Source organism: Pyrus communis, chromosome 3 (genome assembly GCF_041283825.1).
Source record: "Pyrus communis isolate YQ-2024b chromosome 3, ASM4128382v1, whole genome shotgun sequence".
NCBI classification, from domain to species: Eukaryota; Viridiplantae; Streptophyta; class Magnoliopsida; order Rosales; family Rosaceae; genus Pyrus; species Pyrus communis.
The window spans coordinates 5,637,501-5,653,368 of NC_142567.1; the positions used below are offsets into that span (position 1 = coordinate 5,637,501).

Consider the following 15,868-nt stretch of genomic DNA (forward strand, 5'->3'; position numbering starts at 1 on the left):
AAACTTACAAAACTATATTCTGTAAATAAACAAATCAAGTGTTCCACTGGATGAGAAGTACAAGATGGCATGATATACTGAGTACAGGAAAGAACGAATATGACGGCTGATACCAGATTATTTTCAGCAACCAAAGCCTTTATGTTTTGCTGATTTAGTTCTTCAGGGCAAAGCCGTTCAGAACCATCAATTTTAGCTACAAAAAAGATAAGAAATAAGTAACTGAAAATCTGTGAATATATGAATGCTAACAATTAATGGACTTCAGTAATAGCTCTGACTGAAATGAAATCCCCGAGTAACAGGTTGTACTGTAATAGTGATGTCTAACAGAAATTATCTAACAACAACAACAACAAAGCCTTTTCCCACTAAGTGGAGTCGGCTATATGAATCCTAGAACGCCATTGTGCTCGGTTCTGTGTCATGTCCTTCGTTAGATCCAAGTACTCTAAGTCTTTTCTTAGAGTCACTTCCAAAGTTTTCCTAGGTCTTCCTCTACCCCTTCGACCCTGGACCTCTATCCCGTAGTTGCATCTTCTAACCACAGCATCAATAGGCCTTCTTTGCACATGTCCAAATCACCGTAACCGATTTTCTCTCTCATCTTTCCTTCAATTTCGGCTACTTCTACTTTACCTTGGATATCCTCATTCCTAATCTTATTCTTTCTCGTGTGCCCACACATCCAACAAAGCATCCTCATCTCCGCTACACCCATTTTATGTACGTGTTGATGCTTCACCGCTCAACATTCCGTGCCATACAGCATCGCCGACCTTATTGCCGTCCTATAAAATTTTCCCTTGAGCTTCAGTGGCATACAATGGTCACACAATACGCCGGGTACACTCTTCCAGTTCATCCATCCAGCTTGTATTCTAGGGTTGAGGTCTCCATCTAATTCTCCATTCTCTGCAAGATAGATCCTAGGTAGTGAAAGTGATCACTCTTTGGTACTTCCTGATCTCCGATCCTCACCCCCAACTCATTTTGGCCTCCATTTGCACTAAACTTGCACTCCATATATTCTGTCTTTGATCGGTTTAGGCGAATACCTTTAGATTCCAACACTTCTCTCCAAAGGTTAAGCTTCGCATTTACCCCTTCCTGAGTTTCATCTATCAACACTACATCGTCTACGAAAAGCATACACCAAGGAATATCATCTTGAAATGTCCCGTTAACTCATCCATTACCAATGCAAAAAGGTAAGGACTTAAGGATGAACCTTGATGTAACCCTACAATTATGGGGAAGCTTTCGGTTTATCCTTCATGAGTTCTTACAACAGTCTTTGCTCCATCATACATATCCTTTATAGCTTGGATATATGCTACTCATACTCCTTTCTTCTCTAAAATCCTCCAAAGAATGTCCCTTGGGACCCAATCATACGCTTTTTCCAAATCTATAAAGACCACGTGTAAATCCTTTTTCCTATCTCTATATCTTTCCATCAATCTTCGTAAGAGATAGATTGCCTCCATGGTTGAACGCCCTGGCATGAACCCGAATTGGTTGTTCTAAACCTGTGTCTCTTGCCTCAATCTATGCTCAATGACTCCTTCCCAGAGCTTCATTGTATGACTCATTAGCTTAATACCCATATAGTTCATGCAATTTTGTATGTCGCCCTTATTCTTGTAGATAGGCACCAAAGTGCTCTTTCACCACTCATTTGGCATCTTCTTCGTTTTCAAAATCCTATTGAAAAGGTTTGTGAGCCATGCTATACCCGTCTCTCCAAGACTTTCCACACTTCGATCGGTATATCATCTGGGCCCACTACTTTTCTATGCTTCATCTTTTTCAAAGCTACAACCACTTCTTCCTTCCTGATTTGGTTGTAAAAGGAGTAGTTTCTACACTCTTCTGAGTTACTCAACTCCCTCAAAGAAGTACTCATTTCATGTCCTTCATTGAAAAGATTATGAAAATAACCTTTCCATCTATCTTTGACCGCGTTCTCTGTAGAAAGAACCTTTCCATCCTCATCCTTGATGCACCTCACTTGGTTTAGGTCCCTTGTCTTCTTTTCCCTTGCTCTAGCTAGTTTATAGATATTCAACTCTCCTTCTTTGGTATCTAGTCATTTATACATATCGTCATAAGCCGCTAGCTTAGCTTCTCTCACAGCTTTCTTCGCCTCCTGCTTCACTATTCTATACCTTTCACCATTTTCATCGGTCATATCCTTGTATAAGGCTTTACAACATTCCTTCTTAGCCTTCACCTTTGTTTGTACCTTCTCATTCCACCAACAAGATTCCTTTTGGTGTGGAGCAAAGCCCTTGGACTCTCCTAATACCTCTTTTGCTACTTTTCGGATACAACTAGCAGGGAATCCCACCTTTGGCTAGCTTCCCCCTCTCTATCCAACACGCATTGGTTGATTACTTTCTCTTTGAAAATGGCTTGTTTTTCTCCTTTTAGATTCCACCATCTAGTCCTTGGGCACTTCCAAGTCTTGTTCTTTTTTCTCTCTTTTGATATGTACATCCATCACCAACAAGCGATGTTGATTAGCCAAGCTTTCTCCTGGTATAACTTGGCAATCCTTACAAGTTATATGATCCCCTTTCCTCATTAGAAGAAAATCTATTTGTGTTTTTGACGACCCACTCTTGTAGGTGATCACATGTTCTTCTCTCTTCTTAAAGAAGGTGTTGGCTAAGAAGAGATCATATGCCATTGCAAAATCCAAGATGGCTTCCCCATCCTCGTTTCTCTCCCCAAAACCATGGCCACCACGAAAACCTCCATGGTTGCCTGTCTCCTTGCCCATGTGTCCATTTAAATCTCCTCCTATAAATACCTTCTCCGTCCGAGCAATTCCTTGCACCAAGTCTCCAAGATCTTCCCAAAATTTCTCCTTCAAACTCGTATCCAACCCTACTTGAGGTGCATACATACTAATCACATTGATGAGTTCTTGTCCTATTCCAATCTTGATTGCCATAATTCTATCTCCTACCCTCTTGACATCTACAACATCTTGTGTCAAGGTCTTGTCCACGATGATACCAACACTGTTTCTCGTTCTATTTGTGCCCGAATACCAAAGTTTAAAACCTGAGTTTTCTAAATCCTTTGCCTTAAGACCAACCCACTTAGTTTCTTGTAGGCACATAATACTTATCCTTCTCCTCACCATAACTTCCACTACTTCCATAGATTTTCCCGTTAAGGTTCCTATATTCCACGTTCCTAAACGCATTCTACTCTCTTGAACTCCACCCTTCTGTCCTAGCTTCTTCGCCTTCCCCCTTCTAATAGGATCAAAGTACTTCTTTTGTGTGTCATGTGTAAAGTTGATAGGAGCATATGCTCCCAAACAACTTTGAGTGGAGTTGTTCAAAAAGAAGTTTCTATGACCCCCTTGCTCATTTAACACTGCATCCGGCTGTCGATGGAGATACAACGACCCTTGCTCACTTATCATTGTGCTTGGGCCACACAATGCGCCACTTACGGGTGACGCCCTAGCTTTGGCCCGATTTCATTCTGGATTCATTTTCATAAGGATTCGACGTAACCTAGAAGTGCCGACTGTCGACTACCTGACGCCCTCCCCCTCCTCCTTTATCCGAACTGTCGACTACAAAACTTCTCTAACATGGATATAATTTCATTTAGTCACATCAAATTTATTACCATCATTTTCATTTGAGATATAACATAACTGTAGCTACTGTATGTGAAAGTCTAGACCAATGCCAGCACTAAGATTTAACTTGTGGCAATCTAATTTGTTAACATAATGGACCTGTGAGGTTAATATGAAGAAAATCTCATAGGCCACGGTGCACCAAGCTTCTTGTTACTCAAAAATTAAATAAGGAAATGGAACCTATAAGATAATATAAAAATAAAGAATCAACCAATGCAAAATCTACAAGTGTGATAAGTACCTTCACTCCGGCCCTTTGTTGAAGCCTTCGTAAATATAAGAATGTCTTGTGGGTTTGCAACCTTAAAGTCATTACAATAGCAGTTATTTATTTCCAAAATGTGATACTAGAAAAATCAATTAGATTACTGATATAGGATGAGTGAATGTACCTTCCCCACATACTTCTGCCCAAATCTTTGAGGATTTATTGTCATAAATTCAGAATAGTCCACCTGCCAATTGATTAAGAGAAGTTACAATGTCGCTCGGAAAGGGGGGAGGTTAGGGTTACACTGGGAAAAAAAAAAAAAGAGCATACATATGTGCACAAATACTTGTAGGTCTGAAGGCAAGACATGGGACAGAAAAAAGGCCTAGAGATATGAGAATGCATATATGAGGATCACATCACAATACCCACATCTTAAGTTAAATTGGAAATATTACCTTTATTCGGACCAATGGAAGTTGGAGCTGTGATCCGCTAACAACATTTTTCCTAGATTTCTCTATAAGAGAGTTGACCTATAGAAATTCAAATCTAAATTATTAATGTACAGCATATGCATCAGAGGATACAATACATGGAAAAGGAAAGGCAAGGGAAAGTACAACAGTCAAATATTACTTGTCAATTACACTCACCACTTTGTCCAAGTGTTCAAGAATTGAGTTTGGATCATTAGGATCAATTTCAGGTTCATCTTTTAATACAATCTGTAACAGGAAAAAAAAAAAAGGTATTCATCAAAAGTTATTATGTAGATGAAAAGGTCAACACTGAATCACCTCTGTGTACTCAAATGGCCTCACTGACGTCAAAGGAATCTTGGTTGGACGGTATTGATTCCCCTGCATAAAAGTCTGTCAGTATCCAACTAAGCGTGGGAATAGAAAGCATCAAAAGATGTTGCTTTCTGGAAAAAATACATCTAACATTGACTTATGTGCAACCTTAATTTCTAAAAGGAGCACATGCTTTGGCTTTGATTCTCCATCGATCAGTGATGTTGCAACTGAAGAACCAGGTTGTGTAATGTGAAATCCCATCCAATGTTTTAAAGAACTCGCCTCAGGGCGCGCTTAGGGCGCCCTTGAGGCTGGGCGGAGAGGCAAACGCCTCAGTTTTGCTGAAGTAGGCGAAATGCTTCGTCGGAGACGCCGAGGCGGCGGAGCCGAGCCTCAAGGCGTCTGGACGTTTTTATTTTTATTTTTTATTTTTTTAAAAACCATCCAAACCCAAAACGACGTCGTTTAGGTAAGGATTTTCAGTCTTCACCCACCATACCTTCGAATTCGACCCATTTTTCTGCCTCTGCCTTTTGCCTTCTGCCTTGTTGCTTCTTCTTCTCTCGCGCGCCAGAAGCCCAGAGGCTCAGAACACCAGTCCAGTCGCCACGCCGCCATTACCCCGCCGCCGTCACCTCAGCACCATCAGCCCAGCCCCAGCGCCGTCAGCAAGATCCCAAAGGTTAGGGTTTCTGAAATTAGAGATTTATTTTCTGGGGAAGGTTTTGCAACTTTTGCTATAGAGGGGTTAATAGTTTTCTGGGGATTTAGTTTTCTGGTTTTGCATTTTCTGGGGAAGGCGCTCTGCGAGAGAGAGAGAGAGAGAGAGAGAGAGAGAGAGAGAGAAAGAAGCAGAGTAGAAAACAGGGGACATATAGCTCACGATTTTATTTATCTGTGTGGCTGCCAAACTGTTTTGCACTTATACCATAAATTTAATGCTCCTACCGGCTGCCATAAATTGTTGCCATAAATTGGCACTTAGATAAATTGTTAGAAATTGTTAGAAATTGGCACTAAAAGGGTGTATAAATTAATTAATTAATTGTTAGAAATTAGCACTAAAGGGGTATATAAATTAATTAATAAATTGTTAGAAATTGTTGGTATATAAATTAATTAAACCACCAATGAACAGTTATCTTCAAGTGATAAAACAAGAGTTTGAAAACTGACCATAACCCTTCCTCACATATTCGTGTGGGTCTTCATCCCAAAGCCTTAGATCATTGTCATTGAAACACATAAGGGGGAAAACAATCTCAAAAAGAAGAACATTAAGTCGAGGTTGCAGCAGATTATACATGCTATTCTTTGATATACTGCATATATAAACAAATGAAAGGAGGTTAGGCAAATCATAAGTTAATTAACACAAAAAAACAACATGGTTGTTTACAGAGGCGTCATATTGAAGGTTGACAGATCCAATACAACAGAAACCACTCAACAACATAAGTTTAACAAATTTTTTTCTTTAGGGATTACAACATTATTGATTAGTCACATGAAATAAGTTCACTTCAAAAACAAGGATTTCTTTCTCAGGGGAACTACATGAAAAGTCAAGTACATTTAATAAATTGTTAGAAATTGTTGGAAATTGTTGGTATATAAATTAATTAATAAATTGTTGGTTCATTAATTGTATGCATGCATCTATTGTTTATTGTTTAGGGTATTGAAGAATATGGCTTCTTCTTCTAAGAAAGATTTTGCTTGACAATGGACAAAAGATTTGGATCCTGTCACTAAGCACTTCTATTGTGTTTTTTGTAACCACAAATGCACGGGTTCAATTTCTAGATTCAAACATCACTTGGGTGGTGTAAGTTCGGGAGGAATGATAAGTTGTAAAAAGGTCCCACCCAATGTGAAGGAAGAATGTTTTGCTAATGTTATGGGAACTAAAGAAAAGAGGAAAGCTAGTCATGAGTTGTGTCGTGGTGGTGGAGAAGAAAGTGAAAGTGTCGATATGGGCACAACAAGGACAACTTATGTAAGTAGTGGGAGTGGGAGTGCGAGTGCCACACATTCACAACAAACCGGTTCTTTTCTACCACCTGGGTCAAGGGGACCACTTGATAGGTATGTTACATCGGAAGCTCGTCAAACCACGTTGAATACACCTTTCAAAAAGAGGAAAGAAGACAAGCATCCCGAGCACTTGCCCGATGGTTCTACACTAGTGCCATTTCATTCAATGCGGCAAACAATGAATATTATGTTAATGCAATGAAATTGGTGTCCAATTTTGGTCCCGGATTTGATGCTCCTACAAGCCATGAATATAGAACTTGGATGCTCAAAGAAGAAGTTGATGATGTACAAAGTATGATGAAAGAACATCAAAAGGCTTGGAAGAGATATGGATGCACTATTATGTCAGATGGATGGTTGGATGGCAAAAGTAGATGTTTAATCAACTTTCTTGTCAATAGCCCTCAAGGTACTTGGTTCTTGAAATCGGTTGATGCATCGGCCTCTATTAAGAATAGAGATTTGTTGTATGGCTATTTGGATGACGTTATTCAAGAAATTCGGGAGGAGAATGTGGTTCAAGTTATATCTGACATTGCTTCGAACTACAAGAATGCCGGGGCAAAACTTCTGGAGAGGAAAGAGAAGGTGTGGTGGACTCCATGTGCGGCTCATTGCATTGATTTGATGCTAGAAGATATTTCTAAGATGGCATGGTTTGATGACACACTCAAACGTGCAAGGTGTATTTCAAAGTATCTATATGGGCATCAATGGGTACTAGCTTTGATGAGAAAGTACACTAACAATTCGGAAATTCTTCGTCCGGCGGTCACTAAGTTTGCCAATTCTTTCCTTACACTACAAAGCTTACAAAAGCAAAAGGAAAATCTTGTTGCTTTGTTTACCTCTCAAGAATGGTCGAAAAGCACCTATGCAAAATCCCGTGAAGCAAAGTTGGCTAAGCATCATGTGTTATATGATTGTGAGTTTTGGGGTCGAGTTTCCTTTTGCATTAAGGGCGTTCTTCCTTTTGTTTGTGTTTTGAGAGAGGTTGATTCGGAGGAGAGACCCCCCATGGGTTTTATATATGAGTTGATGGATGCCGCAAAAGAGAAAATTGCAAGCAATCTTAACAAAGTGGAGAAAAAAATATATGCCTATTTGGAGAAAGATAGATCGTAGATGGGACGATCAACTTCATCAACCACTACATGCGGCGGGCTATTACTTAAACCCACAATTTCGATATGAGGATAATTTCTCAGATACTGATGAAGTGCGAAATGGGTTGTTTGCTTGCATGGATAGGATGCTTGGGAAAGGGAAAGAACGTGAAGAGGCCGATGTTCAATTGGATTTATTTACTAATAAGTGTGGTCCATTTGCGGATTCTATGGCTATGCAAACTAGGAAAAAGCGAACACTAAGTAAGATTTAATTAGTTAATTGTTAATATCTTTTTATCATTAACCTTTAAATTACTTACCTTATTAATATTGTTTTTTTAGCGGCTTGGTGGGAGCGCTTTGGGCATAAAACACCCGAGTTAACGAAATTTGTTATCCGAGTTCTAAGCCTTACTTGTAGTGCATGGGGATGTGAGAGGAATTGGAGCACATTTTCAATGGTAAGTAAATATATTATTAGTATCTTAAGTGTCATTTTTGCTTAAAATGCTTAGACTTGAATAATAGAATTGATTTATTTGTAGATTCATACAAAAAGAAGGAATAGGCTTGAACACAAAAGGCTTAATGCTTTAGCCTATGTCAAGTACAATTTGGCTTTACAACAAAGAAGTAAGAAAAGGATGGAGAAGTATGATCCTATTGTTGTGGAAGAAATTGCCTCCGATGATGAATGGATAACAGAGATAGAAGATCCCGTTCTTCCGGAAGATCCTACATGACTTGAGGATGAATTATTGTATAATGTTGAGGCCGTAAGGAATGTGCCAACCCCGGTTTATGAAGGTGGCTCATACATTCGAGAGCCTAGAGAGTCTTCTCCTCCTCCTCCTCCTCGTGAGCCTACTCCTCCTCCTTCTCCTCGCGAGCCTACTCAACCTCAGGGTCCTATTACATACAAAAGAAAACGGGGTAATGAAGAATCCTCAAGTAGAACTAGAAGAAATGTGGAATATGATTTGGAAGATTCTTTTGATGAAATGATGAGACCTGACAAGTTCATCTAGAGTTGGCAATGAAGAGCATGATGTTGCCTTTTATTTAGATGAAGAGGATTTAGATGAATGATTTATATCTTTGTTTGTATTTTGATTTATATGAAGATGATTTGGATGAATGATTGTTTTCTTTGTTTGTATTACCTTTTGAATGATGAATTTGGGTGATATTACCTTTGAATGATGAATTTAAATGATATTATCTTTTGAATGACTATGGATTTGAATGAAAAATTGAGAATGGATGTTTATTTTACATAGTACTATTTTTTATACAATTATATGTATAATATATAAAACATATATATAAAAAAAAAATTAAATCCTGTAAGGCTTCGCCTCACGCCTCACGCTTCACGCCTAGGCTGGGCTTCGCCTCGGACGCCTCACCCACGCCTCACGCTTTTAATACATTGATCCCATCCCTGGAACTTCCTGTCAAAAACAAAATCCATGTAAAGTCCTGTAAGCCACCCTCCTAAACAAGACCAAAACTACGCACCCAGAGACAAACACAAAAGACCAAAACTACGCACCCAGAGACAAACACAATCACGCACGTACACACTCAAACTTGTACGACGAGCATGCACATGTGCAAACTGCATATATTGATAAAGCAGTATTCATTGGCACCTGAGGATCCACAAGGCATTCATGTTCATGCCCCCACACTACGAAGTCTAGGAAGCGTGGTAAAAAGTGGTCATTTATGGCATTTTTTGGGTTTGTCTTCACTCTGCAGAAAAAATTATATAACTTCATAAATAGGAACATTGACAACTTAATGTTAAACCACAACCGAATAAAATTCTGATATTAAGTCAGGAGTCCTCAATCATGATCAATCCAATCTCACACACACACACACCAAACCTGTTCTGATGAAGCACTAGAATGTTGAACCAGTCTGACACTTCCAACCCTTCTTGAGATTCAGGTCTCATCCATTGTACAGCATGTGGTGTCTGAAATATGAATAATATGTCCAACACATATGTATTTAGAAGCCTGCAAATAAACAGTCGAAGGCGAATTCTCAACATAAAATACCTGAAACATTCTATTGAGCCGTTCATCTCTAATATTTCCGAGACCATAGAGGGCCACTGATGTTGCACCCTGCAATTCAGGAGTTATGAGCCATGCAACATAAAGACAAAATATTCCATTCACCAAAAGAAGACATTAGATCCTCGCAATCCTACTATTTATTAAATCCATTTACTAACCTTCCTCATGAGAATAGGATACACAGTGATCTGACCAACACCAGAACCCCCAAGACCCATTTTCCCAAAATAGTTTACAAGGTTGCACGCTGAGAGAATATCGACAACAGAAAGATTATCCTGTCAATAACCATAATGTTAAGAAGTACCAATATATGGCACTTAAAACAGCAGTAGCAAACACATTTCAGAAAATCAATAAATATCATATAAGTGTGCGAAAGAGGGGGTCCTTGCTCCTTTTTCGGGTAATAACATAATTTTTATTAAAAAATAACCCAATTCTTCAATATAGAGATAACCATTAGCCTATTGGTACCCTCCCTCTCCATCTTTGAAACACCCGCTCTCTCTCTCTCCCTCCATCCCTCCCTTCCTCCCTTCCTCTCTTACAGGAATTGGATATAGAATAACAGAACTGGTCACATCAAAATGCAGCTTATTCCAAAATATGAACATATTTTTCTTGATATTCTGACAAGACCATCCAAATCCTTTACGAACTGTAAATCTACACTTAGAAAACACATCACTGGAGCAAAGGGTATGTCTGAATTTGTAGACAAGCCTAACAAGTTATAAGTTTCTTTCTTGTGAGATAGAAGGCTGATGAGGCTCGTAAGTTGAATCCTGTGGAAACTTGAACCCTTTTATTACAATCAACGAACTTGACCAGTAAGCTATATACGATACCAAACTTGGGTAAAAAACTCTCAAACCATGGTGCTAAAAGTGATTTCTGATGAGAAACATTGATAATGTTAAAAACAGAAATGCAAAGGCAAATACACAGTTACACACACAACTTCACCAGATAGAATCCATACCACTCCAGCAGGGTCGTCGTGATTTCCATGAATACTAAATACTGGCAATCCAACATTGAAGTGAGGATCTTCATAATTTACATGACCAAATCTGTTAGAACAAGCATGTTATTATTAACCCAAGGGCCTACATGCTTACCATATATCCCTAAAATTTTACAGAAAGGCAAGGTTTCTGATGTGAAATTGAATGCAAAAACACATCAGAGTGAAAAGATAATGTTTGTAGTCCTAAATCTTAATAGTGCAGGGAATTTTTTTTTCCTTTTGCTCAACTAGTGGCATATGAACCAAAGGTCAACTTAGACATATCATTGCAGTAAAATTTCCAAGGAAACAACAAACGTGCAGTTGATTCATAACGTACGTATTTGGAAAATTCAGAGTCTGGTCGCTAACAACTTGGAACTGCACTGGCTGATCATTGAGGCAATGACAACGGAGAATCTCAATGGCCTTAACTAGTGTTGACCTTGAAGGCTTATTCTCATGGAACAGATCACCGCCAAGAAGCAAAAAATCCACCTGATAGTAGATAAATGTCACAATGTGGTAGTTCACAGAAAGTATAAGGAAACAGTTTCAATTGAATAGAGCTTTGCAATACGCTATTTCTCCAAATCACACAAATTGAAAGAAATAAAGAAAGGGAATCAAACCACACTAGCAAACTGGTATTCCATGGTGTGAGACTACAAATACAGCTAGAAGGAAAAATTAGCTATTACATTTTTTTGTTCCGCCATTGAGCATATCTCATCAAATGCCTGGAATGAATCATGCCGCCGTATTCGAAGCGTATCACTAAGATCCTCCCTGAAAATTATTTCACTGAAGCTAAAAATAGAAAATAACATTTGTCCAGAAAATCTAGAAACATATTGCACTGAAATTTACCTTGACAAGTCACCCATACTGATAGTCGATACTCTTTAAGCCTACAACACGTCGAAACCACAGAACAGTTATGATCTTAAAACGCCCCGATTTCGACTACAATTTTATTTTACCAACACCTGCATTTCCACCGCATTATTTTTAACTCAAAACCCAAATAATTGAAAGGAAAAATATTCAGATATTCCAGTTTCAAGAAACGAATTTGCTAAAAGGTTGCAGTAAATGAAAAACCCCAACATGCAACTTTCGGTATCGAAATAATAAAAAAATCTCAATTCGAATACTGAAAACCGAAATCCAAAAACCCCTAAAACGCAGGGTTTTAGCAGCACAAGAACATAATCAGAGTAAATACGGAAAAGGAAGAACAAATAATCATAGTGAAAGTTCAATTCTCTAGTTGCTGATGAATTCTGTGAAAACAAAGTTGGAAGCAAAAATTAAAGTAGTATAGTAAGCGATTCAACGGATTCGGTGGTCAAGTACCGAGTTCTTTTCTTTTTCCTGTGTTTTCTCGGGAAACAAACAGTCGATAGCGCGAGAGATGATTACCTGCGTTATAGTGTTGCGAAGACGACTGTGAGTGCGAATGTAGAAGCTGATTCGGCGAAGCTTGGCAGCCGGGAAAAGGAACGGTGGCGGGGAATTTTGAAAGGGCGATGACGGTGGAAACGGTGAAGCAAGGTCTGTTGGCACTGTTTTCAGCGGTTTAAGTACCAAAATACCCCTGGTGATTTCAACTATTAACAATTGTGGCCTAATTTTGGTTATTCAGATGAAGAAAGAGAGTTTGTTTTGAGTTACGTACTTAGTTAGATTATTAGATATATGGTTCAGAATTTCGAAATGTGACCATTGTCCAAGTAGGTTGCTGTACAAGCAACGGTCTTCACATATACTTTGACAGATAGCGATAAAATATAATTATGAGGAAACAAACGAAGAGACGAAGCTGCATGGAACCTAGCTTCTTCGAACTTATGTGTGGCTGCTACCACGTCCCTCCCCAGTCCCCTTCCTTTCGTTTCCCCCGCAATACTACTCTTTGCCCCCACCCCTTCTTCTTTTGTTTCCCCACCTCTGTACCTAGCTTAATTAGCTCTATGTCTACAACGCTTTTTTTTCATTTCCCAAACTACCCTTTACAGTGTTACGGATTTACAACGTCGTGATTTTAATTTTCTGGTTATTTTCCCAAATACTGCAATATTTTTAGGCGGTAAAAGGAATATATGGGGATGGGAGCTACCCAAGATCACTCTCACGCAGTTATGCCAAACGGAAGCCGTACATATGTTTTATGGCAATTACAAGTTGCATATGCACCCATATATATATACACACCCTTTAACAAGAAGGATCCTCATTTTAAAAAATAAATAAATAATGGGAACATATAGTTGGATTGGCTTTAATAAAATTGTGTGGTTAAGATTAAATCACAGGCCACACAATTTCATTAAAGTCAAATCCAATGATTAAGAGGGTGTCTCTACATTTTTAGAAAAATAAGGATCCCTCTTGTTAAAGGATTCACATATATATATATATATATATATATATATATGTATATTTGCGGGGTCAATTTTGTTTCAGCATCCAATCTTTCAATATCAAATCCACAGTTTGAAAATTATTCGTTTCAACATATATAACTAAAGAAAGTTGATGTTTTATTATATAACCAATTGTAGGAGTACTAACCATTTATCTTGATAAATTTCCGACGTAGGATGTACATTTCTTCACATCCTCGCAATAAATGAAAATATATTTCGTGAAACCATGCCAACAGAGAAAGACTTCTATGCTGTGGAGAACCAAAGATGCACAGGTGATCTATGACAAGAGATGAGTGGCTATATATATGTCTTTCTTTTAGCTTTTGAGACTTGGAGGTGCACTCTAACCAAGCTTAGTAGCTAACCCTATCACAGCATAGGATTTGTGAACATGCTAAACAATCTTCGCTTCACTTCACCTCTCGAATTTTGGAAGATTATAACCACAGACAACTGCCAGGTTGATTAATTAGATCTCAAAAATGTTCAGAATTTTGTTTTTTCGTTGTTGTAAAAACTAATAAATAAACAATTATATTTTCAGCTCTTGATCCAACAATTGAACCAAAATTCTTCTCTCTCCTTTACATGGAACCGATTATATGATCCCCACACAACTGAAACAAGACATATGCATAGACTTGTGGACCACTGCATCCATTTATCACATGCTGTGTTTGAAACTATATGACAGCCAGATCAGAATGTTCATCTCTTTCCAACGAGTTGTGTGTGAGACATATATACTCCCACGGCCAAAACAGAAAACAAACGAGAGAAAATAAATTGATTCACTCAACTGATCAAAACAAAACCAAAGCTTGCAGGAATCCATGATTCAACCAATACATAAACTGAAACCTAAAACTTTATGATTTTCCCAATAACATGCACGCAAGGAAATTCAGTCAACACATTTGATAATTAATCTTCAAATCAACAAATATATAATAAGTGTATAGATCATTATGTATGCATTGTCATATGATATAGAGTAATGTTAGGTAGACAAAATTTGTAAACTAAATGATGTGTTCAATGAGAATAAGTACGTTAATCAGTAATTAAAGTAATAATCTAATCATCAACTTATATGTCATTTAGTTTGCAAAATTTGGTCTACAAATTTAATCTCCCTATCCTTACCCTATGATATATAAGAGGATTAATTTCTTTAAAAAGCTCTAATTAATTACCCACCCATCGTTAGGAAAGATGACTACTCCTCTCAATTTGATGAATAGGAGTTTTTGAATAATAAATACATATTAAATCACTTTAATTATACACAATTGTTTTTCATATTGGAGAATCTATAATCCTTACTTTCATATGGCTACCATAATACCACTTTTAACTAATTTACATTAATAAGTAACAAAATCCATTTCATGTACCACAATATACACTAGCAAATCACGTAAAGCAGTCCATACGTGATGAGATTTTATATAACGAATCACCTATATTTAACGTTAAAGATTATTTTTATTTAGTCTGCCATTTATGTGTAATGAGATACTTCTCTTAGTTTAAAAAATAAAATATTTCTAAAACATGTTGCAATTCATTTTGGGCAGGATAATGTTAATTAAATTCGTCCATGTGACCAAGTCTTGAGTATTTCAATTCCTATCACAAATATGGGCTCATCCATATCAACTAATTTCACCTAGTCGAACTCATTCTTTGTTTTGAGGGTATTGAATTAATAATTTTAAGGTATACATGACCCATATATTTATTTTTAATGGGGAAGTCATGAATTGGAAGGATTTTCTTTCTTTTTATGCTCATTCTTAGTAAGTAAACATCTCATTAAATAATTGTTTGTACCATACTTGACCAATCCTGAAACTACTGAGCACCGGTCAACAATATACCATCAAGGACCCACAAGACTTTTCCTCCAACCAGGAGGCCAATCACAGTGCAACACGTGTCGATATCAGAGGCCAATCACAACATGACACGTGTCAATGTCTGAACAAAGCTAGAAACTTTCTTCTATAAAAGGGGATCATTCTCCCACAATAATCTCTAATGTCATTTGTACTAAACTATTCACTAGAACTCACTAAAAGAGAGCTTGAACCTATGTATTTGTGTAAACCCTTCACAACTAATGAGAATTCCTCTACTCCGTGGACGTAGCCAATTTAGGTGAACCATGTACATCTTGTGTTGTTTGCTTCCCTATCTCTATTCATTTACATACTTATCCACATTAATGACCAGAGTAACCTAGCGAAGGTCATAAACTTGACACTTTCTGTTGTACCAAAGTCCTCGTCAATTTTGTGCATCAACATTTGGCGCTGTCTGTGGGAATCGCACTTATTCTTACTCTTTCCAGTTTTGTCAAGCTGGTTTCCACCATCCGTACACTTTCTTTCGACCAGGCACCCCTCTCCAACATGGGGAGCGAAGGGAGCCACATCACACAGAACAACACTCCCCCTCGCACTTAGTGCAAAGGAACGAAAGAAGTTTGC

General features: G+C 38.0%; 1 protein-coding gene and 1 pseudogene across 2 annotated transcripts in view; one reads left to right on the top strand and one right to left on the bottom strand.

Moving 5' to 3' along the window:
* The window catches only part of LOC137715897 (double-strand break repair protein MRE11-like), a 19,532-nt gene extending 6,912 nt beyond the window's left edge, over positions 1-12,620 (bottom strand). The window contains exons 1-16 of the mRNA XM_088690752.1: positions 12,364-12,620; positions 11,809-11,849; positions 11,640-11,727; positions 11,279-11,436; positions 10,912-11,002; positions 10,085-10,204; positions 9,906-9,974; positions 9,729-9,820; positions 9,489-9,591; positions 4,850-4,966; positions 4,685-4,747; positions 4,541-4,612; positions 4,343-4,420; positions 4,066-4,128; positions 3,915-3,975; positions 114-196 (exon numbers count right to left, since the gene is read on the bottom strand). Of these exons, the coding sequence (XP_088546878.1) occupies positions 114-196; positions 3,915-3,975; positions 4,066-4,128; positions 4,343-4,420; positions 4,541-4,612; positions 4,685-4,747; positions 4,850-4,966; positions 9,489-9,591; positions 9,729-9,820; positions 9,906-9,974; positions 10,085-10,204; positions 10,912-11,002; positions 11,279-11,436; positions 11,640-11,727; positions 11,809-11,825 (1,275 nt within the window). The 5' untranslated portion in view covers positions 11,826-11,849; positions 12,364-12,620. The remainder of the gene's footprint in view (positions 1-113; positions 197-3,914; positions 3,976-4,065; positions 4,129-4,342; positions 4,421-4,540; positions 4,613-4,684; positions 4,748-4,849; positions 4,967-9,488; positions 9,592-9,728; positions 9,821-9,905; positions 9,975-10,084; positions 10,205-10,911; positions 11,003-11,278; positions 11,437-11,639; positions 11,728-11,808; positions 11,850-12,363) is intronic.
* Positions 5,204-9,066, top strand: LOC137741027 (uncharacterized; annotated as a pseudogene). The gene is made up of 3 exons (XR_015960558.1): positions 5,204-8,094; positions 8,176-8,294; positions 8,379-9,066. The product of XR_015960558.1 is annotated as an uncharacterized LOC137741027 (transcript).
* Positions 12,621-15,868: the final 3,248 nt, after the last annotated feature.